This window comes from Eubalaena glacialis, chromosome 17 (genome assembly GCF_028564815.1).
Source record: "Eubalaena glacialis isolate mEubGla1 chromosome 17, mEubGla1.1.hap2.+ XY, whole genome shotgun sequence".
NCBI classification, from domain to species: Eukaryota; Metazoa; Chordata; class Mammalia; order Artiodactyla; family Balaenidae; genus Eubalaena; species Eubalaena glacialis.
Window position 1 is genome coordinate 82667956 of NC_083732.1, and position 25222 is coordinate 82693177.

General features: G+C 40.4%; 1 protein-coding gene across 4 annotated transcripts in view; it reads left to right on the forward strand.

Moving 5' to 3' along the window:
• The window catches only part of KHDRBS3 (KH RNA binding domain containing, signal transduction associated 3), a 165469-nt gene that overhangs the window by 46335 nt on the left and 93912 nt on the right, over positions 1-25222 (forward strand). For all 4 annotated transcript variants that reach the window (XM_061171428.1, XM_061171426.1, XM_061171427.1 and 1 more), the window contains exon 2: positions 6353-6471. In XM_061171428.1, the coding sequence (XP_061027411.1) occupies positions 6353-6471 (119 nt within the window). The remainder of the gene's footprint in view (positions 1-6352; positions 6472-25222) is intronic.

Below are 25222 nucleotides of genomic sequence, written 5' to 3' on the forward strand. Positions count from 1 at the left end.
AATCCTTCTTCCTCCCTGGAGGAATTTGACTGTCATTTCCTTGTGTGTATGTTTTAATCTTATGCGTTGTGTATATATTTAAGGATACTTTGCATACAACTATTAGCACTGTCTTCATAAAAAGAGGTTTGCTTCCAAGCATTTTAATATTTAAAGTATTGACTGTTTTTTGCTCCCTGGATGGTATATTTTTGTGTGTTTTATGATAAGCTTCTTCTTATTAGATAGTGATATACATCTCTATTCTGCTGTGCCGTTTATTTCTGTTTATGGAAGATTATTTGCAAGATCATGAGCTGTGTGAATCAGTCTAGTCTGGGCAGATTTTAGTGTACTCAACTCTGGTTTGAATCTAATAGGTGTTCTGTTAGGTTTGGATTGCTTAAATAAAATAATTCCTTTATGAAAACATTTGTCATGTTGGAGGTTAAGGAATATCTTTTCTGACCAGAAGGCACAATAACATTTTAGTAATCTGTCAAACAGAATTTACAATGGCTGTGAACACTATATATATTTTAAGATCATTTTAAATCCTCCAACTAGGCTCTTGTATTATTTTGAAATAGCTCTCTGAATGTTGAGCATGTAGGTATTATCATTCTGCTTATGTGGACTTCTTGTTTCATTATAGATCCAGGCTAACCCCTGTCCTTTAGTAAGTTCACACATAGTTAAGGTCCTTGGGAAAGGGCGGGGGGGGGGGCGGCTTTTGACCATATTACTGTCTGCCCTAGTACTTAATTGTGCAGGCTGATTTGTATTATTTATACTTCTCTGAACCTTTCGTGAATTTTTATTACATAGCTTTTAAACAGCTAATGAAACAGGCTTTAACGTTAGCTGAGTCTTAGTGTGAATCCTGCCTTGGTACTTAGGAACTGTCTAACCTTTGGCAAGCTTCGAACCCATTTGAATCCTCGGGGTCTTATTCTGTAAAATGAAGGTGATAGATCATAAGTTCATTAGAATAAAGAGGGACCTTAAGTCAATCATGCAGCCCTTAACCTGGTGAATCATTGTGAACAAAGTCATAATAATTATTATTTACTTAGTACTGTTGTAATAAGTGATCTCTAAAATGATTTGCGTTACTTTTCAGTATTTTGCTGCGTAATATTATATGTGGTGTAAGCACAAAAGGAAAGTTTTGTATGTATAGGAGGCATCAGACACTGTTTAAAGCTTCCTTAGTTACCAGAGATGTGGGGCTGGATTGCTGCTTTCTGCCTCACCAGGTCCTCTTTCCCCCTCCTCCGCTCTGTGCCCGGGGCTGATGTGGGTGCCTGAGGACTGCATCCGCAGACACTGTCACTCTCTGGCTTCTGCTTGGGTTGCCCCTCCCCCGTGGAGCCACCAGCAGCAGGTCTGCAGGAGGAAGTGAGATCCCAGTGTGTGTTCTCTTTGGCTTCCTCCCGGTTAGGTTAGCACAGGCTGGCTGCTTCCTCTGGGGAAGTTGCAACCCCTGCCAGGCTGCCCTCTCCATACAGTCTCTCTTTTCCTTTCCTTGCCCCTTCCTGCTTCCCAGCTTTGTTAAGACCACGAAAGGAGTTAAGGGTGGGGAGGGGACTGACAGTCTGTTGGAGAAGACGGACATTTAGTAGGAAGTTAACACCTGTGGTGAGTATCATGCTAGAATGCTGCGTTGTTTTGGGTAACTAGTCTGGGAATTCAAAGACAGTCTTTCTAGGAAGTGGAATTTAGGCAGAGGCACCAAAGAGAAGGCTGTTATTCGGGGGAAAGTCCCCAGAAGTGTTCCAGTCTTGGGGAACAAGCGCAGAAGCCTGAACCTCGGTGAGCTGGTGCTTTAGAAGCCGTGAAAAGCTGGGCACTAGGGGTAGAGGGCAAGGGAGGGGAGAGGCGTGCAGGGCACGCCTGTGTGTTTGCTCTAGCCGGGTGTCCTGTGGGCTTGATGCCTCCTCTGAGTACGAAGGGTTTGCCTCTCTGATGGCTTTCTGTCCAAATAGAAATAAACCCTCTAGTTCCATCCCTCATGGGTTGTTCATGGGACAGATTGTCGCATCATCCAGCTGTGATGTCCTCTGCACTCTCTCTCCACATTCCGTGCTTCCCATTTCTGCTCAGGCCCCCCTTTCCTTGAGGATGGCGCTCATCACGTCACTCCTTAGCTGACAGCTTTCAGTATCTCCCTGTTGTTACTGAACCCTTAGTATATCAGTGTTGACATTAAGAACCTGGCCTGCCTTTTCACGCTTTTGTCCTCATTTCTCCTCTGTGTTGGCCGCAGAGAACTACCCCCTCTTCTCACCCTGGTTCTTTCTTCAGGAACCCAGGATGTGGGGTGAGGAAATGGAGTCCATGTCTCAGCTTGTTCACTGACTGGCTCTGCAGTGGCAGGAGCTCGTCATGATTACTTGTGTGATTTATTCTATTTTGTACTGTTAAAGGAGAAAAGGGGGGGGGAAAAAAGTAAAACTCCATGTATCACCTGTACAGTCTAACTGGTCAGATGAGGGAATGTGAACTGGTGTTACCCAGGGCTGCTTTACTTCACTGAAGAACTCATTGGCTCTTTGCCTGGCAAACTCTGTTCCTCATCCTTTAAGAACTTAGCACGCATTTGCTAGCTTTTTGAATAATTTTCCAAGTTCCAAAGCTGTTAGTCCCTTTTCTGCAACACTGTGTACATTATGTTAAATTTGTCTGTTTACATGCCACAGATTCTGTGTATTTTCTTCCCAGCACCCAGTACAGTTTCTCCAATGTATCAGACCTCAGTCATTGTTTTTTGGATAGATACCTGTTCCTCTCTCCCTCACTGTGTGAACCCCATTGCATTGGAAGTATTATTGGATTGTCAAAATAAAATATTGTGCATGTAGTTTCCAGAAACACGCCTGTTGCTTCAAGTGGGATAGGCAGTCCAGGTAAATTCCTCATCACAGTTTCAGTGAAAGAATATTTTAATGAAGAACTTAAATGAATGATCACGAGAGAGTCAAGCTCTGGATTTTCAGCCAAGACGCAAAATATAAACATGGCAATCTCTGTATACATTCTTTTTTTATTCTGTTTCAATATTAAAAAAAAAATTCTGCCAAAGTGTTTAAAGATTTAAAATTTGAAGGGTAAAATATTCACATAATTCAAAATTTTAGAACAATGTAAAAGAGAGATACCGCAAAAGTCTCCTATTCCTGTTTCTTATCCAATGCATTTCCCCCTTGACAATTAATCACTGTTACTCGTTTCTTATATAGAAGAAGTGAGCTATTTTCTGTGCATATACAAGTGAATATGAACATATATTCTTACACTGTTTTACACTGTGTATGTGCGTACGTGTACTAAACAGTTATTTGGTGGAGACCTTTTCCTATCAGAACATAAAGAGTTTCCTGATGTTGTAAAGTAGCTGTATGTGATTTCGTTGTATGGCTGTGCCCTAGCTTAGTAACCAGGTTCTTAATTATAGACATTTAGATGATTTCCAGTGTTTTGCTATTAAAGACAGTGCTTTAAATGGATAACTTTGTATATAATATTTTATAATCTATCCAAGTATATTTGTAGGGTAAATTTGTAGAAATGGAGTTGCTGGGACAAAGGAAAATGTCCATTTAGATGTGCTTGATTCTGTGAGAGAATTTAAGCAGTTTTAATGAAAATTTACTAAATTTTTTTATATTGGAAATTTAACTTATTTAAATTCAAAGATTATTTTGCTGTGTTTTAGAGGATTAGTGGATTTTAGTATATTTGGTAGGCTATAATGTAAGTGGCCATTGCTTAGGGAGGCTCTGTACGGAACCAAGACAAAAACAAAAAGAAATGGAAAAACAAAAGCCAAAAAAGACATAACTGACACTGGATTTCCAGGTTGACAGAAATTTGGTGTCCATGGTTTGAAAACATAGCATTTTAATCCCCTCCATCATCTAAAACCTAATCACACATTTGCTTATTATTTCTGCGCTGGGAGATGGCATTGGTACATTAAACTGTATGTAACAAATGTAATCTACATTAAACTGTATGTAACAAATGTAATCTAGGGATTAGTGAAAGTCAAATCCCCTATGTGTTCCACCTTGAACATCTGGCTGCATTTTCTATGGTTTGCCTTCATATGCTCCAATTTACTAAAAGGTTAAATCCACCTTGGTAGGTGTCCAGTGCCTTCCCTTCCCTAAGGAAGACCGGAGAGGTAGTAGCCTGAGTTTTAGAATATGAAACTCCCAGTTAGGGACAGTTTCAAGATTTCATTAAATCATCTTGTGTACTTCCTGTTATTTTGCATTTTACTTTATTGGACTTCATAAAAACATCAACCTACTTATAATCTTCAATCAAGAAGAAAATGCACAATTGTTGATTGAACACCTAAAAAAACAGAAGTTTTGAGCAGTTTTGAATGTTATCACAGGAGGTCGCAGGGGCCTGAGCTGTGCTAAAAACCAGATCTGTTTGATGCCAGTGACAGGGATGGGGCTCTTTCCATTGCTATGTGGTGTGTTAGGTCCAGTACATGCAAACCTACATGCTTTAACATGACATCAGGCTTTAAACTTCTTTCTTAAATAAATCTTAAACAGTGAAATATTATATTTCAACATATTTCAAAGCTTACTTAATGTAACAACTAGGTATTTTAGCAATATAAGATTTGCAAAGTTGACTGGAGAGGAAATTAGGTTTTTTATATATTTTTTCTTTTAAATTTTACTTTCCTCTTTAAAATCATAGGCATATCTCAAACTTTAATGTAATATATGATAAAATATATAATTTTTCCTAATTTTTTAATCTTACCTTTGTGACTTAACATGTTACTTCAAATGTTAAACGTCACTGATGCAAGGAATAACATTTTGAATGCCGATTAGGGAATTAAATATTAAATTATGCATCTAAGTTCTCAAAATTATAAAAATGCTTTGTTATTTAAAAAGAAAATAGGTAGTTAAATCTATTTTGACAAATGTATACATAACATTAAAAATTCTTTTTTCTAGGAAGTTTCAGTGTACCTAATTTTGTTAAGTCTTCTAACTCACTAAAGGTATTCCCAATTATAGCATAAATGGATAAATAAAAATAAAATGTGGAATTTATTTTCTTCTACTCATTAAAGCTGAAGTCAGTGGAGCAGGTGACATGTGACTTATTGCTTTTTACTGAGGAAAACAAAGCTAATTTAGCTCATATCCACCATTAGTTCTACAATTTTCAAACACATTGTATATGTGCATGCCCGTGTGCTAATTTATTCATGGAAAACTTCTGAAAGAGTGTATAACATTCTGTATTATTACTCTGGAGTATGGGTATAGGAGAAACTTTCTTTTACTTTTATTTTCTATGATACTGTTTTAACTTTTCAGCATATGTATATTTTATTTTTATAGAAAAATGTCAAAATTAAAAGTACCCTTGAAGAATTTTTTCCCGCAACAATAATAAGAATTATCTATGTAAATGTTTACATTTCACATACTTCTGTTTCAGTGTATATTGTTCCCATGCAGATTCTATATAGAATGATCAGTTTTACAGGATCAAAACTTAGGATAATACAAGAAAGCAAACAAAATGATCAGCTCATTTGGAGATTTAGTAATTATCTTTATTTTTAGAAGCTTTGGTCGGAAGCTGCAGAGCTAAGCTAGACATGATAGTAGAATTGTGCATGAAGTGCTTTGTGAGTATCGTGGTGGGAGGGACTGATTTTCCCACTGCTGCTGCTGCCCAGTCGAGGAAAGGGACCGTAACACATAAAAAGTAGTATTTAATGTGGTTGAATCTCGAAGGAGATGTGTGACATTGAAATCATCAGAATAACATCACAAGAAGAGAAAAGAGCATTAACAAAGCCATGAGCTTATAATTGGGCTTGTCACTTGTGAGGAGGGAGGATTTGGTTGGGGAGGTCGACTGACAGAAGGTTGTCCAGGGCTTTTAATGCCATCTTCGAGAACCCATTCTTGATGGGAAACGCCTTGGAGAGCCAGGCGGGGTTTGATAAATAGGGATGTCAGTGCTTGGTAACGGTGAACTGAGAATAGTTTCTGACTTTTCTTTGCCATTTGATCAGCCTTTTCCTAGGATTCCAAAAGGCCCCAAAGAATCTATTTTTATGTTTGTGTTTGTTCCCTTCCATTAGCTTGGGCGATTGAGATTTCACATTGTAGCGCCCTGGTATGTGCGTTTTCCCGCTGTACTGGTGGAGAATCATCGATACAATGGGACATATGTCATTACTTGAAAAAACTGTAGCCATCTGAAGTCCATATTCTGTATTTGGTTTCTTGCCACCATAGAGCTAAGGAGAACCCCCAGCCTCTGGAATTCTAAGTCAGACACTTCACAGTTATCTGTTTTTCTTCCACAGAAATAGAAAAGTTTCACAAAGGAGAAGGCAAGGACGAAGAAAAGTACATTGATGTGGTGATTAATAAGAACATGAAGCTGGGACAGAAAGTGTTGATTCCTGTAAAACAGTTCCCTAAGGTAAGACCGTGAGCCTGCACTGCAGGTGTGTCAGACCTTATCACAAGGGAGCGCATGCTGTTTACATTCTGTTTGGTGTGTTCTTGAGGTGTTCTCCCTTAGCACGACGCCCCAACACACATACTTTTACAATCAGGTGAAACCTTATTTGGTGATTCTGTCCTTTCTGTTTGACTTTGGCGTGAGTTGCGGAGCCCTAAAATTTATTCTTCTGAGTTATATTTTGGACTTTGGACAGCCTGTTCAACTTCTTCCTGCTGTAGTTTCTTCATTTGTAAGATAAGGTTGGATTGATAAGAAATAAGATTATCCATGTTAAATGCTTGGCATAGGGTTCGGCACATAAATGCTTAAAATATTCCCTAATTATTCTAGAAAAAAGTTTTTTATTCACTGCAAGTGTTATTTTATGACATTTGGCACAGTTACAATAGGTGCTTTAAAGTCTAATTCTAAAATCTTGATCATCTCAGATTTGGCCTAAATTGATCTTTTTACTCTGCTTTTCTTTTTTCTTTCTTCTGAGTGTCCATGTACATGATTTATGCATACTGTTGTATATATTAGTAGTTAATTTCTTTTGATTGTAGAACAATAATCCAGTACCTGAAAATACCACAATGTATTTATCCATTTGCCTGGGCAGTTTTCAGTTTGGGGTTATTATAATTAAATTGCTGGGAACCTTTTCGTACATTTTGTGACCATACGTTTTCATTTATTTTTAGTAAATACTTAGGGTTTAAATTGCTGTGTATTTAGTTTTATAATAAATTGCCATAATTTTTTTCCCAAAGTGGTTGTATTTGTGACATTTCTAGAACAGTGCATGCAAAGTTGTGGTTGCTCCATATCTAAATCCATATTTGATGTTGTCAGTCTCTTTAATTGCAGCCATTCTGATAAGGTATTGGTATTTTCTTGTGGTGTTAATTTGCATTTCCCTGTTGATTAGTGATTTTGTGTACTTTTTCATGCACTTATTGACCATTTATATATCTTCCATTTTGAAGTCTCTTTTTAGATCTTTTGCCGCTCCCTGAGTGGGCTGTATGTCTTCTTATCATTGAGTTGTAGGAGCTTTTTTTATATATCCTGGCTACAGATCTCTTGTTGGATATACGTTTTATGAATATTTGACTCAGTCTGTGGCTTGCCTATTATTTTCTTAACAGAGTGTTGTGATAAGCAGAAGTTTTAAATTTTGATGACGTCTAATGTATCACGTTTTTCCTTTATGATTTTACCTTCTGGCAACTAAGAAATCTTTGCCAACCTCAAGGAAATGTTAGAGTCCTTTATAAGTTATAAGGATAGTCTCCTGTGTTTCCCCTAAAAGCTTTATCATTATAGCTTTTAATTTTACGTCTATGATACATCTCAAATTAGTTTTTGTTATGGTGTGAGAAAGACAGTCAAAATTCATTTTTTCTTCATATGGATATCCAGTTTTTTCAGTACCATTTGTTGAAAGATATTTTCCTCCCACGGACTGTGTTGGCATCTTTGTTGGAAATTGGATGACTATGTTAAGTGAGGGTCTATTTCTGTACTTTCTATTTTGCTTCATTGATCTATTTATGGATCATTATGCCAGTACCATACCATCTTCATTACTGTTGCTTTTTATAGTAAGACATGAAGTTAGGTAATGTAGTCCCTTCAACTTTGCCCTTTTTCAGGATTGCTTGCATATAGATCCTTTGCAATTCTATATAAATTTATTGTTTTATTTTCACAAAACATTCTGTTGGGAGTATGATTGCAGTTGCATTGAATCTGTTGATCAGTTTAGGGAGTTCTGACATCTTAACAATATTAAGTCTTCCCTTCCTTGAACATGATATATCTTTCCATTTAGATTTTTAATTTCTATCAGTAGTGTTTTGTACTTTTTAGGGTAAAGGTCTTGTCTTTTGTTGACAAGTAGGAACTTGTTTCATGTTTTTTGAACACTCTTGCAAAATATTTTGAAATCTTATTTTCCAATTTTTTTGCCTCTAGTATAAACTTCTGCCTCTAGTATAAACCTTGTATTCTGCTACCTTGCTAATAAATTCACTTGTTCTAGTAAGTTGTTTTATAGATTCCTTAGAATATGCTATGTACATAATCATATCATCTGCATAAACAGTTTACTTCTTTCTTGCCAATTTTTATGCTTTTTATTATCTTATTATTGTATTGGTTAGGATCTCTAGTATAATGCTTGAATACAAGTGGTGACGTTAGGCAGTTTTCTCTTGTTCTCAGGCAATGTGGGAAACATTCAGTATTTTACCATTAAGCATGGTAACAGCTGTGAGGTTTTTTTGTAGATGACCTGTATCTGGTAGAGGAAGTTTTCTTCTATTTTAGTTTTGCTGAGAGATTTGATCCTGACTGGGTGATGAATTTTGTTGAATACCTTTTCTGCATCTATTGAAATGAACACAGGATGTTTCTCCTTTATACTGTTAATATAGTGAATTTTATTGATTGATTTGGCTAAATTAAACCAGTTTTGCATTCTTGGGTTAAACCCTACTTAATGATGTATTATCCTTTTTATACATTGTTGGATTCAAATGCATCTGTATTCATGAGTGATAGTGGCCTATAATTTATACACACACACACACACACACACACACACATAGAAGTGTTCTTTCCCTCCCCTCCCCCCCCACCCCCCAAAGAATGTATGTCAGTTTGGTGCTGTTGTTTTCTTTGTTATTAGATAGAATTCACTAGTGAAGCTATCTGGGGTCTGGAGTTTGGTGGTGAAAAACTCTTTTCAAATACATATATTTATATATGAATCAAATGTAAGTTCTTCAGTGTCTGTAATTGACAAGGCACTAATCAGATTTTGTTTCATCTTTTGTGAAAATTGTTTTGTGTTTTTCAAAGGATTTGTCCATTTCATCATAATATTTCAGGTATTGCTTCTTTAAATACTTTTTCTGATCCTTTCACTCCCCGCCCTTTGAGACTCTAATTACAGGTACTTTCAACCTGTTGATATTCTCGAAAAGATTCCTGTGACTCTGTTCACTTTTGTTATTAGTTTTTCCCCCTCTTCTTCAGTTTGGATCATTTCTGCTGCTGTATCTTAAACTCATTGACTCTTTCCTATGTTATCTTTATTTTTTTGGTAAGCCTATCAGATAAAATTTTTATATCTGGTATTGTACTTATCTGTTTCAGAATTTATATGTGATTCATATATAAATATATGTATTTGGAAACATGTTTTTTTCTTTGCTGGGATTTTCCATTTATTGCAGGTGTTATATTGTGTAATTGAGCACAGTTAAAATAGGTGCTTTAAAGTCTCTAATTCTAAAATCTTAGTCATCTTAGATTTGATGTGAATTGATACTCTTTTATCTTGATAATGTCATATTTTTCCTATTTTTTATATGTTGAGTAATTTTGGATTGTATACTGGACATTGTGAGTGTTATATTGTGGAAATTGGATTCTGTTATGTTTCTTTGAGGGGTGTTGTTATTTTTGGATTCAGACACAGACTCTGTCGGATAGGAGTGCAGATCTCAGTTTACTTCTCAGTTTGGCTTTTGCGTTTATTTTTGGCATACACGATTGACAGATTTTATACACAAAATTTGGGGCTCCTGAGGTCTAGCTCTCATTTCTAGTATTCGTCCCACACATTTCGGCACTATGGTTGCCTCAAACTCTGCTATGCAGCTAATAAAAGCTCTACAATCAGTGAATTCACCCAGCCATTCCCTTCTTCCAAGTCTTGACTCCCTTGTAGAACCTCCTTGTTTTTGAGCATTCTGCGGAGGCTTTAGATGGTTGCTTTTTGTATTTTGTTCAGCGTTTTGAGAGTTTGTAGTTGTTTACCTAGAGACAGTCATCCTGTTAGGAACTTACTCAGGCATACTTTCAAAACTGAAGATATATAATACATTTTAGTAAACAGAAAACTGTTATGAGCATTTTATAGACATACTAATTACTAAACACAGCATGGATTATGGAGACTTTCATAAATTGATTCACCAGGCTTGATATGCTCGATATGCAGTAGGTAGAAAGATGCACAGACACCATCCCCAACTTTAAAGAGTTCATAGTCTAGTAGATGATTAATCTGAAGTTAATACTCTGTTGTGTATGAGTTAAGTATATGAGATCAAACCTCAAATGTCGTTTTTCAGTGTCAGCTTTGATGAGAGCAGGGGAAGACGAATTATAATTTCTGTGTTGCACGGAGAGCGGAGTCCGTGTCAAGTCCTTAGAACGTCTGAAGTGGGCTGCTGAGAAATCTGCTTTCAGAATGCTGAAAAGGATATTTCTGCTTAGCAAATTGAGCATTTGAGTTTCAAGCCAGCCTTGTGTAAAGGCTAACATAGGACTCGCATCAGTTCTAAGAAAAAGCTTTCATGCTGGTGTCTGTTAACAGGCTGAGATGGAGGAAGCTGGCAGTACTTGCCCCTCTGGAATAGCAATGGGCAGAGGCAGCTTGGTGTGGAATTGAGGCTATTGTACACTTTCAGCTTCTGGGGCAAGAGAGAAGCACTGTTTGTGAAACTCCAACTAATAAAATGATTTCCATTAATTGAGTAATTTCTCTTAATGAACCATTTCAGCACTCTTTCAATGGTAAAACACTGAACATGAGTCTCTAAGTATTCAAACCCAAAATATAGTTGCTCTCTTGAGCATACGCGCGAGCTTGTAAAGTGTGAAACGCAAATAAACACTGTTTCATGATTGTTTTTTTAAAAGACTTTAAGCTATAGAAATTGTCCTCCGAAGTTTCCCTGTGGGTAAACCCTAACCCTTGGTTCTGGGCAGTGACTCGATGTAACAGAGTTAACCTAAGTGCCAAATCAACATTGCAACAAGGCACCCTGTCTGTGAGGACCTTAAATGCCTTGTGGTTTAGATTTTACATTGATTTTTTTTTTTTAATTCACTGTTTCGTTCATCATTGATCCCATCTATCCATTCATGTACTAACATTTATTGAGGGTCTTCTCTGAGCCAGGAATTGTGCCTGGAAAACAAAACTGATTAAGGCATGTTCTTTTGTCACAAGAAGCTCTCCGTTTTGTGGGGAATACAGATGAATAACTTAATTTTGTATAATACAGTGTGAGAAGTTCAATGTTGGGGTGCTCTAGAAAGACAGAGGATCACGCTGACAGTGTCAGAGAAATCTTCCCTAAGGCTCTGAAGGAGCTGGCTGGGTAGGGGTCAGAAGTAAGACAGGGTGAGATGGAGGGGTGGCCATGACAGGGGGATACAGGGTAGAGGGCATTTGAGAAACTACCAGCCATTGTACTTGGCTAAGCAGGTTAATTTCAATAAGATGTGCAGGTTTTTATTGGGGATTTATAAATAAAGTGATAAGGGAGCAGTGAATGGGGGCTGATCCCTTATCACTTTACTTATATAAGGTAGGGTTGGCCAAGGGGGGCTGTGAGGTTAGAACAGGAAGTGACCTTTGAGCTGCTTTGGAGTATGAGGTGGGTTTCTCCAGGTGTTTAATTATTGGAAACTATTTCAGGAAATGGAATGCCACATGTAAAGTCATGCTAGGGTAAAAGAAGGCTTATGCACCGTTTTAAAAAGTCAGTTGTCATATGAAATTGAATTATATCTCTATATATCATTATGCATACATGCTCTACTGCTATGGTAAGATTGTCTTTATTATACTGTTAAATAAAAGAAGGAAAAGCAACATGTAGGACAGATAAAACCCTAGTTGAACATCTATTTTAAGAAAAACTAACTTGAATCTTACTAGCAGTTATTTTCTGGAGGGTAGGATCATGTGCTCTTTTCTACTTTACATGTTTCTGTACTTTAATGTTTTAATAATAACTTGGTGTCACTTTTAGAATTAGGATAAAAAAAAAAAAAGATTCCCATTTTGGGGGAAAAAAAGTGCCCGAGATTGTTAACTTAGGAGATACCTGTGTACTATGATTATGGTTTTTAAGATTTAGTGTACTGAGTTAGATTCTACAGGTTTAAATTAGATTTATTGATTTTCATAATTTGGTAATTGTTGTCTAATCTCTAAGCATTCTAATGCTTACATATTATTTTCAGTAACTTTATATTAGGCAATATGGGTTCTTACATTAAATATTTTCCTATTATGTGCATATTTTAAATTTGATATATTTGCTGTCTCACAGAAGTTCTTTGGTTAAGAGTCTTTGAGAGAGAAGAGCGAAGTATTTATAAAACATGTTTCCTCTGGAGTTTGAATTAAAGCTCGAGAAGCTTTCTTTTTAAAGTTGGCTTGCATTTTTCCCCTGTAGTGAATTGCAGACAATTAAAAACCCACGAATTTACTACTGGGTGGAAGGAAGCCTATTCCATAGAAATCATCATGGCTATCAAAATTTTCCTAGAATGGTAAATATTTGACAGTCATGTTGGTATGTTAAAAGTTGCCTTTTCTGTGACTCCTAATTAATTTTTGGAGGCAAATAATGTTTTTTCAAGAGGATTCATGTGAAAATCCTTTTTATTTTTGGCGTCCAGTTGATAGTTTACCTGTAGAAGTAAAGTGATAATGCACTTGTTTGTTAGTCCTTACGTGCCATTACCGAAATCCACAGTGCTGTCTAGGGGGGATTTTGAAACTTGTTGGTGTCGAGGAAGCCTGATAATAAAAATCATCACTTAAAGGCACATGTATTTATGACAAGTCATGATCAGTGTCCCTGCTAGTATTCATTACATCTTGGACCCTCTGGGGAAGCAGAAAGGCCACTCTGGGGGACAGAGCCTTAGGAAAATGTCTTGGCCCGCAGTCCATTGCTTCACTGAGCACAAGTCCCCTTCCAGGCCAGCCCTCTCCGACCTTGACAACCCGTGTCTTACTGTGGGAGCGGGAGGAAAATGCAGCTGTAAGTAGAGATGAGCCTCTTCGAGGCTACTTTGTTCTTTTCTCAGAGGTCTTCTCTGGGCCCTTGAGATCTTGTGATACGCGCCCCTATGTCATGAGAATTAGAAAGTTAAGTTGGTATTTGTGAACATGATAGCTTTCAAACAACATTGTGAAGGAATTTCAAATCTTATGCTGTGACTTTTACCTTCTTCTCTTTTAAAATGCTTGATTATTGACCCAGAAAGCAGCCCTTGAACTTAAAGCTGTTAAGTGGACTTCAGAAACAGCAATGCGTATATTAAGGGGCTTGTGAAAGAATTTACTCACCTTTTTTTGGGAGGGGGGTTATTGTTATTACTATTACTATTTTATTGAGTCAAATGAGTAATTACAAAATTTGGTTATATATAGGTCCCCCAAAATCTCATTACATTTAAAAGAGTAGAAATGCTACCATTATATGTACTTTGGTCACAGTGCAGTACATTAAGAAATTGAAGTCTGTGATGAATATTGTTCTGTGTAAATCTTTTATTACATCACTGCTTATTTTTGAGAGGTGATGGAGGATCAATCTCTTAAGTGTATTGCTGAGCCAAAAGGTAAAACAACTTTAGTGCTTAGCAATATATTACTGGCTTAGATGTGTTAAATATTATTGGACTGCTTATTTTGGCTCTGGGCCCCATGAAGACCTCCCAGTTGGATCACCTGAAAATTGCACAGCTGTACTGTTGGACACAGGAAATATGAACAAAGCTTAACCCCTCTCTTCTAGGATTCCACCTACCTCACCTCCACCCCCCGCAGTGGAGTAAAATGGCAGAAATTCATTAAATGGCCCAAACTGTGAACTTTTATCAAAACAAGTAATTGACACACAGTTACATGAAACAGAGGGCGCTTAGTATATACATTGATACTGAGACAGTTACAGAGGGGAAAGCAGTCAGGTTTAGAAGTCAGCCCCTCTTTGTTATGCCTACTAGGTCTGCCATTTACTAGCTTTCTGACACCAGATGTGTCACATCTTCCTTTCCCTCCCTCCCTCCCTCCCTTCCTTCCTTCCTTCCTTCCTTCCTTCCTTCCTTCCTTCCTTCCTCTCTCTCTCCTTTTCTTTCTTTCTTTCTTTCTTTCCTTTCTTTCTTTCTTTCTCTTTCTTTCTTCCTCTCTCTCTCTCTCCCCCCTTCCCTCCCTCCCTCCCTCCCTTTCTCTTTTCTCTCTTTTTCTCTTTCCTCTCCTTCTCTCCCCCCTCTCCCTCCCTCCCTCCCCCCTCTCACTCTCCCCCTCCCTCCCTCTCTCTCCCTCTCTCCCTCTCCCCCTCTTCCCCTCTTCCCCTCTCCCCCTCTCCCCCTCCATCTCATCAGGCTGAACACCTACTGGACCACCTCCACTTGGATATCCTGCAGACTTCTTATATTTGATGTGTCCATAAGTGAACTTCATACCTCTTCTTGGCAAACCTGGACCTTTCCCTGTGCTCCTATTTTAGTGAATGACAGACAGCCCCTGTATCTAAGAGCCCATGCCTAAAACTAGCATATCATTTTTGTCTACTAATTTCTCCTTCATTTACCTCTCCCCCTCCATTCTTGAAGTACAATGACATATACATTTTATTACTTCTACTTCTAAAGTAATTCACATCTATTTCTATCTCTGCATTCCACTGCCACTCCTTACTTGAGACCACTATCATCCATCACCCGGTCTTTTGTAATAGCCTCTTATCCAGTTTCAAATCCTCCATCCCATTCTCCACACTTGAAGCCAGACTATTGCAGTCTGGGATTTTCTGGATTAAACTTAAGTATATATGGGCTACATTGCTTGTTTTATTTGTTTTGCTGTCCACCAGTCCCCCACCCCCGCCCAAAGAATATAATCCAGCTTTGAGCATACAGAGATTAAAAAGTACATAAAGTAGATGATTTCAGATGGTGTGTCACTGTGTGTGTGATCTTGCCCATGTCATCTCCTGAAGAAGTTACTTGTGTACTTTACTTGATTGATTTTCAGGGTTGCTGATGTCTAAATAAGTAGGGTTGTTTACCATTTAGAAGTAGATACTGTGTTAAAATTATAGTCAGTGGAGCAATACCAAATAATCTCAACCACTACCAATAATGCTTAGTGATTTGTGGTTGGCAAATTAATAAATTTAAATAATAGTATTTATATAGCTCTAATATGTTGCAATAATTTCTGCCACAAAGAAAATCAATAAAAACTATGTTGACTAATGCCATTTGGTTTGGGGCAAAATAAACTTTAGTTTCACAAGTATGTATTGAGAAATCATTATGCAGGAAGGATGATGAATAAAATATGGATCCTAATTACTCTCCAGGGATTTACAGTCTAACAGGAGAAACAGTAAATTTTACTAAATAATATAGGGTAAAGACTGAACTAACATAAGAGAGGTAGATGGACACTGCAAGATTTTAAAAGAGTGAGGGAGAGTTATTTCTGGAGAAAGAATTACAGGTGGAATTAAATGTAGTCCTTAAGTATAAATTCAGGATGTTAACAAGCAGAGATCAGGGGGAAAGACAGAGTAACTCTTGGGCCAGAATGATTTAATTATGGGGAATGGTAGTTTGTAGCAGTCGTTGGAATGGTGATGACTAGCGTGGAAAGCCTTCAGTGCTATACTTGCGCATTAGATTTTTATATGGCCTAGGGAGCCCTGAAAGATTTGTGACAGATACAAATAAACAAGTAGAATATATAGTAGGAAATATTCTGCATTATAAAAGATCTTACCTTTTTTTTTTTTTTTTGAGTCCTCAACATTTAGGAATGATTGATTTAAACACAAGTTGGAATGACTTTTATTCCCTAGAAATTGAAGTTCCCATGTAAAAGTGATTGTTCTTGTTAGAGGTGATTATCAGAATCGTGGAAATTATTGTCAGTAATCCAAAGCTTGACTCAATTACTAACTATCCTAAGAAACAAGTGTTCTGTTAGTGAAGAGGCTGCTCCATTTCATATGAATGCGATGGTCCCAAGTCTGTTGTTAGGTTTACGACTGTTTGGAGTTTTGCATTTATGACATTGGCTTAATTCAAATGAGATCAGTATTCTGAATACCAACTAAAAGGTGGATTTATTTAATTAATCATTGTGTTAGTGGTTAAATTATTGAAACCTAAAATGACTCGTAAAGCTAGTGAAAGTAGTGATCTGGTCTTTTCCTTTCAAGGGAAGAAGATAGGTAAAACAAACCTCGTTTATTTTCTTTTCATTCTTGTCGTTGGGCAGGAATTAGGTGAATGTGGAGATGATGAACCAAATGTGTTTCCTGACAGTTTAATTCTTTCTCTTAAGTAAGGTCTAGAAAGAGAATATGGGGTGACGTTTTCCAAAGAGGGATGTTATGTCCAACCTTACATTTGGGTGCTAGAAGAACATGCTAGAACTTCTATTGTAATGTATGTATGTAGCGTATGGTTTCTGCATCTCAGGCACTGTTCTAATGGCCTTACATGTGTTAACTTTTCATGTGTTAATCTTTACAGTTTTAGGAGGAAGGAATGATTATTTCCTGTTCACTTATGAAAAACTAAAAAGCAGGGACGTTAAGTAACTTGCTAAACGTTATTACACAGTAACAGGCATTTGAACCCCAGAAATCTGGCTCCAGAGCCCATTCTCCTGTTCAAGAGATTAAGCTTTATTAATATTTATTACACAGGTTAACGCTAGTACTATTACCTGGCACATGTGAGTGCGGGACAGTTGTGTGCACAGTGAGATAGGATGCTGGAGTAGAAGAGGGGATTCTCCGAGGCAGAAGCTCCCACCAAGTTTTTTTTGTTTTTTTTTTTTAAAGATTTATTTATTGATTGATTGATTGATTGCTATGTTGGGTCTTCGTTTCTATGCTAGGGCTTTCTCTAGTTGCGGCAAGCGGGGGCCACTCTTCATCGCGTTGCGCGGGCCTCTCACTATTGTGGCCTCTCTTGTTGCGGAGCACAGGCTCCAGACGCGCAGGCTCAGTAGTTGTGGCTCACGGGCCTAGTTGCTCCGCGGCATGTGGGATCTTCCCAGACCAGGGCTCGAACCCGTGTCCCCTGCATTAGCAGGCAGATTCTCAACCACTGCGCCACCAGGGAAGCCCTCCCACCAAGTTTTAATCACTCTCTTGCTTTCAGTAATTGGGGCAGATAGCTGTGTATGTGCCTCGGTATGGATTCTTGGATTGCATCTACTAGTTTTAGTTAACTTACCTTTTTCAGTGGACAAAGATTGTTGCAAAAGAGACTGCGACTTCAGGGCTACTGTAGATGCAGTCGAAATGAGCAGGAAGACGGCAGAGCCGCTCCGTCCCCGTGCCCAGTGCAGGCTCACCACCAGGACAGGGGAAGAGCAGCTCCCGTCCAGATGGGCGTAAGAAGAACAGTCTTTTCAAATTGGGACTGTTTTTCTACATCCAGTATCGTTAATGATGAATCTCTTGACCTAAGTAAGGATCGAAATATTATTACCCAATGGTAGATCAGGTGTAGAATTTTTAAATAAATAAATGTATACATATATATATATGCACACACACTCACATCCATTTTATGTGCATATAAACTATAGTGCAGGGGCCAGGGATCCTTCTTGGCTGCCTAACTTAAGATCTGGAACATTGGACGTGATAGTCTGTGGGGAACGCTTAGTCGCCATGGACTGCACCGGACCTGCTTCCTCTCACCTCCTTCCTTTCTCACAATTTATTAGCTCTTCATTAAACTTGAGACATATACTGTATCCAAACAAAGTTTTTTTTATTTCTTTATATCCTCTCATTTCTCACATCCTACTTCAGACCTACCTCTATAGAAATGAATTACATTGTTTATCTATTACAGTACCTCCTTATTTTAGTCTTTGTCAGATGCCTTTTTAATCATTTTTAATTAAACATGTAGATTTTATATGACGCTCAATTACAAGATGTTGGACAGTTAGGACCATATACCCAAAATATGCCTCCTTCCATCTGTGCCTGTGTGGTATATTTTAGTGTTCGTTTTAATTAAATCTTGGGTAGTGATTGGTACATTTCGGACGTTAACTTTGGTTGGCACTCATCATTCGCTTCCAGTGCATGAAATGCTGCTTTTGCCTGTTGGGAGCTAGTGCTGCTCTCGTCTGTGGCTGAGGTGCACAGGGGGGTCAGTCAGGGCCTCTGCCCTCAGAGAGTGGCACCTCCATCCCCTCTCAAGGAAGGGAAGACAGGCAGGTGATTGCTAGGCCTAGAAAAGACCGTGATGTTTGAGGCTCTTAAAACTTTTTGATAAATGACTGCTTTGTCGTTTTTTGTCTGTGGCAGTGCGCCCCCCAGTGGCCACTCCCTGCGTTCATGCCCTGTATTGTGCTCTTCCCTTGAGTCTGTCCTGACCCTGCAGCTCCCTTTAACTGACAAGATGTGAACTTCCAGGCTGGAGCTTTAAGGAAGCCTGACAGCTTCTGCTTTTCTGACCTTGGAAGACATATACCTTGCAAAGGTCCTATCACCCCGAGGCCACTGTGGGAGGTGGAAGCTTGGGATACCCAGGTGGAGGAGAATCAAACCAATAAGAACTGAGGTCCCCATCTGACAGCCACCACCAACTTAAGAGACATGGGAATAAGCCGTCTTGGAAGTGGGTCCTTCAGCCGCAGTTGGTCTGGCTGTTGCCACATAGAACTCCCCCCAGGGCTCAGATTGCTGAATTGTGAGCAAATAAATAAAACGGTGGTTGTTCAAGGCCATTACATTTTGGGTTAGTTTGTTACGCAACAGTAGATGCCCAAGATGTCATTAAAGCATAACCTAGTCCCTCATTTTCTACTTACCAAGGCAGGTGCGGCTGTGTGTATGTCGGCCGCAGACTGGGGTTTTAGGGTCAGGTGGGAGGATGATGAGGGGGAGAAGGGACTGTAATGGACCAAAGGAAGCTGCTTTTAGCACATATGAGATTTATCCCAGACTATTCTGTCGATGAAATAGTGAAGTGCATTTAAGAAAAATAACTAATGTAAAAGGAGCGTTAAGTAGTTCATGTTATAGTCAGGAAAGATACTGTACCGCTTTTGAGCATTTTTGCCATAGTGAGCAGGAGGGACTCTACCATTGAGAGGACTTTATGTTTTGAAATTCCTTTCCTTTTGTGCCATAGAGTGTTTTGATTTTATGTTACTGCTGATACAGCCGTGACCTTTTTAAAATAAAGCAACGATAGGCAGAAGACTAGGTTCCTAGACCCAGAATTTATTAACCTGTTCTTTCGCTTTTGTTGATCCAGTACAAGTTTTCTTTTTTTGAGTATTACTATGTGTATTAAGACTGAAGACCGGGGTGAAGATGTGGAGAAGATTTCAGAGTTGAGCAAAACACATTTCCTCTTCCAAGGAGTACAACCTGAAAGGAAATGTCTTAAACCATAGTTTGGTAAGTGGGAGAAGAGAAGGCAGGAGGAGAGGGAGTGAGGGGGCTGAGAGTGTCGAGGAGGTGCCTGGAGGAGCAGCCCCAGGCCTGTCAGACTCTGCTGAGCTCAGGAAAGGGCTGGCTGTGTTGCGTTTGTTCTTTACAAAGAAAAACTGAAACCATCTTAGACTCCAAATTAAGTCCAAGCGCTTAGCCTGGATGGGTGACTCTGCCTCTTACTTCCCCACCCTAGTTGCTCTGCTCCGACAGGCTGGCCGTCTTCTTATTTCAGAGAAGGTCCTTAGTGCCTGAGGGCTTTTGCACTTGCTATTCACAGTGCCGGAAAGTCTCTGTTTCCAGATCCTTGCATAGGACGCAGCCGAGCTGAGCATCACAGGCCAGCCTGGTGTGACGTTGCTCAGCCCTCCAAGATTACCCACGCTCTCTGTAGTTGCCTTCTGCCCGCCTCCATAGACGCTTAGCAGTAATTGACAGACATTGTGTCTACGCTTCTGTTTCTCTTGTTTGTCATCCGGCTCTTCTGTGAGCAGATGGGGCTCAGGAAGGATGCGGCCATTGCTTGTTTCTGTTCTCCACCCAGCGCCTAGAACATATTTGCACTTCACCAGTGTTGTAGCGAGAATAACACTTCCTGAGGGCTGGACACTGATCTCAGTACATGTTTTGTCAATATTTTAAGAAACAAAGCAAAGTGGGTTTTTTTGCCCTTCCTCCTGCAGATTAAGGCTTTTGTTTAGGAGGGGAGATAGGGGATATGGCTCTGAGTAGATTTCAGTAGAGGCTGTTTTCCTCTCCCCCACTAGCCAGGGCAGGTGGTCTCAGGATTCTTCCCTGATCTTCCCTGTGAGCACTTGGGGGTTGGGGGGGGGGTGGTGGTGAGTTCCTGCAGGAAGAACCTTTGAGAAGGTATCAACTCTCTTAATTCTGGGGCTTTTGGTCTTCTCTGCTCTCATGCTCGTCCCCCGTCCAGAGAAGCAGATGCTGGAGTCTTATCTCTCCCCGCAGGTGTCTGTACTCTCTCCAGTTGTGTGGTTAGTGTTTGCCTTGGCACTTCAGCATTAGTTTGTATTCTGTTTCGTTTTCTTCCTGTTTTAAGGGTGAGAGTGACGTTCTTTACAAGCTCTACATCTGAGCTGAAATGGGTAGTTCTTGGAACACGGTAATTTTGAGAAGCTGAAATGAGTCCAGAATGGCTAAAGTCAAAAGCAGGAGAGTGGTGAGGCTGGGGAGGTGAGCAAGAGCTGTGCTGGAGAGGGCCTTGCACAGCAGTTCCAGGGCATGAGGACTTACTCGAAGGGGAGTTGGACAGTCCTGTTTGAAATACAGATATAACAAGGTCACCTTTGGGTTAAGACCTCTCTGCTGATCCTAGGAGTTAGAAGTGGATACAGAGATGGAATTCTGCAGTGGGCGAGGTGAGGGATGGTGATGGCTGGGCTAGTGGTTGTGGTGAGGCTACAGGAAAATAGGCAGGTTTAAGAGAGACTTAGGAGGTAACATTGTTAGGATATAATTCATTGATTCACTGGACATTGACTGAATGCCCTCGCCGCACAGGTGTTGGATCAGTGACTGCAAAAGGCCTCGTCACTGCCCTCATGGAATGAATGTCAGGTTTCTGGCTTGAGTTGCTGCATGGACGGTAGTGCCATTTGCTGAGAAGAATAACGTATTTGCTGCTGCTACGTTGGCAGAGGTTACAGGTTCAGTTTTAGTGTTGAGTTAGAGGTCAATAAAGCATCCCTTTGTTAGACTAATCAACTTTTTGGTGAGCACCCAATTAAGGGAAACGTTTTAATGGAGACTGTGACATGTCCTTGATTGAGGCTTAGTTGTTTATGAAATGACTGCTTAACTGTAATTGTCCCCGTGGAACAGTGTCATGTCACAAATGTAGTTTAGATCAATTAAAGCTAAGTTCTTCCTTGATCTTTACTGGGGAAGAACGTAATTATTGGATCTTATCTGTTATGTGGTAAAACTCAAATATACTGTATGTTGGTTTACCATCTTCATAATCATTTGAAAAGTTTCCTATTTACAGTTGTAACATTTGTAATACGGTAGTATATTTGTCATATAATAATTGGCATCTGGAGAAAAATCATTGGTCTCGGAAATAACACTTTTACCTTCTATTCAAATCTGCACACAAATGAAATCATTAGTAAAAATGAAGGCTAAAATGTATTAGATTCTTACTGTGTGTCTTGCCAATACACTCATCAAATAGAAAACAAATCCTGACTTAAGGAAGGACAGACTTTATATTTGGAAGGATTTCTGGAAGATCAGGGAAAGGGGCTGCTGTTGTGATAGGGAGAACTCTGAGCCTGAGGCCTGTCAGTGTCTCAGAGGTCAGACCACAGAGAGAGAGTGGACGAGGCCGGGAAGGTGCAGGGACGTGGGTGGAGGACGGAGGGCAGGAAGGGACAGGTGTCGGAGAGTGTCTCGCCCAAGGCTGGTCCCTGGGAGCAGAGGGCCTGTCGCAGAGGCCTGTGCCGGCCCAGGTTGCCTGTGTGAGGAAAGGACAGAAGCTTAACTGAAGTTTGATCACGTCAGGTTAAGGGGCATTCTCTGACTGATCAGAACAGCTAATCTTTTATGGCGCAAAGAATGGAGGGTCTGTGCCCGGCCTAGAGAAGCAAGGGGGTCGCCCGCATCTGGGGAAGAGTAGTTCTCTGCAGTGAGCCGTTCCCAGGAGTGCAGAGGGTGCGTGGGCTCCGGGGACATCCAGCAGGTCCCAGCCCTCAGCGCTGTGTGCGCTACCTCTTCATCTTCGTGATGCCCCTTCAGCGTGACGACCCCGGTGCACCACAGCCGCGGTAGGCTCGGTGGGCTGAGGACACTGCTGGGACCACTCCGCGGGCGAGAGGGAGCCCTCGACACGCCTCAGAGGTCGGGAGCAGGGGGGCCGGCCCCTCGGTGGGTCGTAGAACTTGGCAGGTCGGAGGGCTGTGCTGCTCAGCTGCTCATGTGAAGTCGGAAACGTTCTCAGCCCGTAGGTGGCTTAGGCCCCGCCGCAGGTGCAGGCCGTGGTGGGCTTCAGGGGTGCGCGTGGGGGCCCTAGAACCCAGGAGGAATTGGACTTGTGATCTGAGGGAGGCAGCAGCAAGGGCTTTGAGCCGAGGAAGCAGAGTAAACAGGCCTGTGGCTCCTCCTTTCAGCTGGTAGGGCTGCTGAACAGGCACGACTGACGTTTTACACAAGCCCCTTCCTCGCTGTGAGGGGCGGCCCCACCCATGCTGATGCGTGACTGTAGGCCTTTGACCACTAGTGCGGTGGTGGCCCACAGTCACTGTCACCAGGTACTCTGGCTATCTCTAAACGCCTGCCGGGGAGGCCCCAGTCAGGCAACCGAGCCCATCGCTGTTGTGTGGCTCAGCTGTGCAGGTGGTCGGCATCCACACGCCTGGTTCTACCTTGCACCCCGACTCCCAGACAGAGCTCAGCCCCTCGACCCACCTGGGTGGCCTGGGTGCGGCCGTGTCGTTCCAGGCGGTGGCTTCTCGGCAGCCTTGTACACGTACGAGGTGGGCATCGTTCACCCCAACTTATGTATGTTCACGATAGCTAAATTCATCCATTCATTACTTACTGATTTGGCACAGAGAGTGCACAGTCTGCCGGCTGCCCTGCTAGGTGATTTTTGTGCATTTTCGTATTAATTCATGCATCAGGCGCCCGCAGTAGGCGTTGACCCCTGTGTTGTGGATGAGGCGCCTGCGACTCACGAGGGTAACTTGACCAGGGTGATGCGACTAATACGCAGTGTGCGGTGACAAAGAAGAGAGCGGAAGTGCTTCGATGGTCAAAATGCGCGTTTATATACTTTCTGTGAGCAAAAGACTAACAGAAGTTAAATGGAGAAAGAAAACTGCATATAAAATGCTCTTCCTTCTTACATGGAATCTCGTGGTTTTATGTTTTATCAGGTGACTTTGAGTAAATCGTATCATTCTGTGGACTTTAGTTTCCTCGGTATGAAATTAGATGTTTGGACTGGATGTTTTCTAAGGTCTCTTAATTTTTATTAATTGGGAGATATTGAACTATTACAGACGTGATATAAATGTGGTTGTTTGAATACAAATTTATTTTTGTGCTATCCTTGAAACCTGCTAAAATGAATATAAATGAATTAAAAAGGTATTGATCTATGAAGATAAGAATGGGAGTGTGAGACAACAATGGACAAACGATGTTAGTAAAATTTGGTGCTGCACTGTATTTACAATAGCCAGGACATGGAAGCAACCTAAGTGTCCATCGACAGATGAATGGATAAAGAAGATGTGGCACATATAGACAATGGAATATTACTCTGCCATAAAAAGAAACGAAATTGAGTTATTTGTAGTGAGGTGGATGGACCTAGAGACTGTCATACAGAGTGAAGTAAGTCAGAAAGAGAAAAACAGATACTGCATGCTAACACATATATATGGAATCTAAAAAACAAACAAAAAAGGTTCTGAAGAACCTAGGGGCGGGACAGGAATAAAGACGCAGACGTAGAGAATGGACTTGAGGATACAGGGAGGGGAAAGGGTAAGCTGGGATGAAGTGAGAGAGTGGCATGGACGTATATACACTACCAAATGTAAAATAGATAGCTAGTGGGAAGCAGCCGCACAGCACAGGGAGATCAGCTCGGTGCTTTGTGACCACCTAGAGGGGTGGGATGGAGAGGGTGGGAGGGAGACGCAAGAGGGAGGAGATACGGGGATATATGTGTACGTATAGCTGATTCATTTTGTTATACAGCAGAAACTAACACACCATTGTAAAGCAATTATACTGCAATAAAGATGTTTAAAAAAAAAAAGAAAAAAAATTTTGGTGGCTGCAAAATACATGGATAAATGGTAATGACTTTCTCTGGTAAAGACCAGAGAAAGCAGCATCCTGAGCTTGCAGGGCAAGAGAAAGCCAACCAGAAACATGCCTGTTAGTGTGGGAAAACCTCCAGAAGACTCGGGAATTGTGGATACCAGTTAGCTGCGTGTGAATTTATGGGGTGGAACTGACAAGAGGGAACTTGGTGGAAAGTGTGCCTGGAAGTAGTTAGACCCCTGGATCCACTCCCAGCTGAGAAAACCAGGCATCTGCCCTTCTTAACCTAGCAACAGCCGAGAGATTTCCTGAAGAGTGTGAATAAGAGGAACTTGAGGTTCTAAGACCCAGATGGATACAGCTGAGGGCTGCAGTGAGATGCCACACTGAAAATGTGGGAATTATTTCCTTTAAATAGAGGTGTGTGGGCTTCATAATGGGATTCTTCGTATTCTGGAAGCCAGGCTTATATACCTCCTCCTAGGAAGTTGGGGAATTCCTATTCAGGGAAATGCCTAGCACAAGGAAAAAGAAATACAGATCTTGATATTTGAGTAGCTTTGGGTGAAAAAACTGGGCTGCTGTGTTGCAGTGAATTATTATGTCCAGTTGTCAGA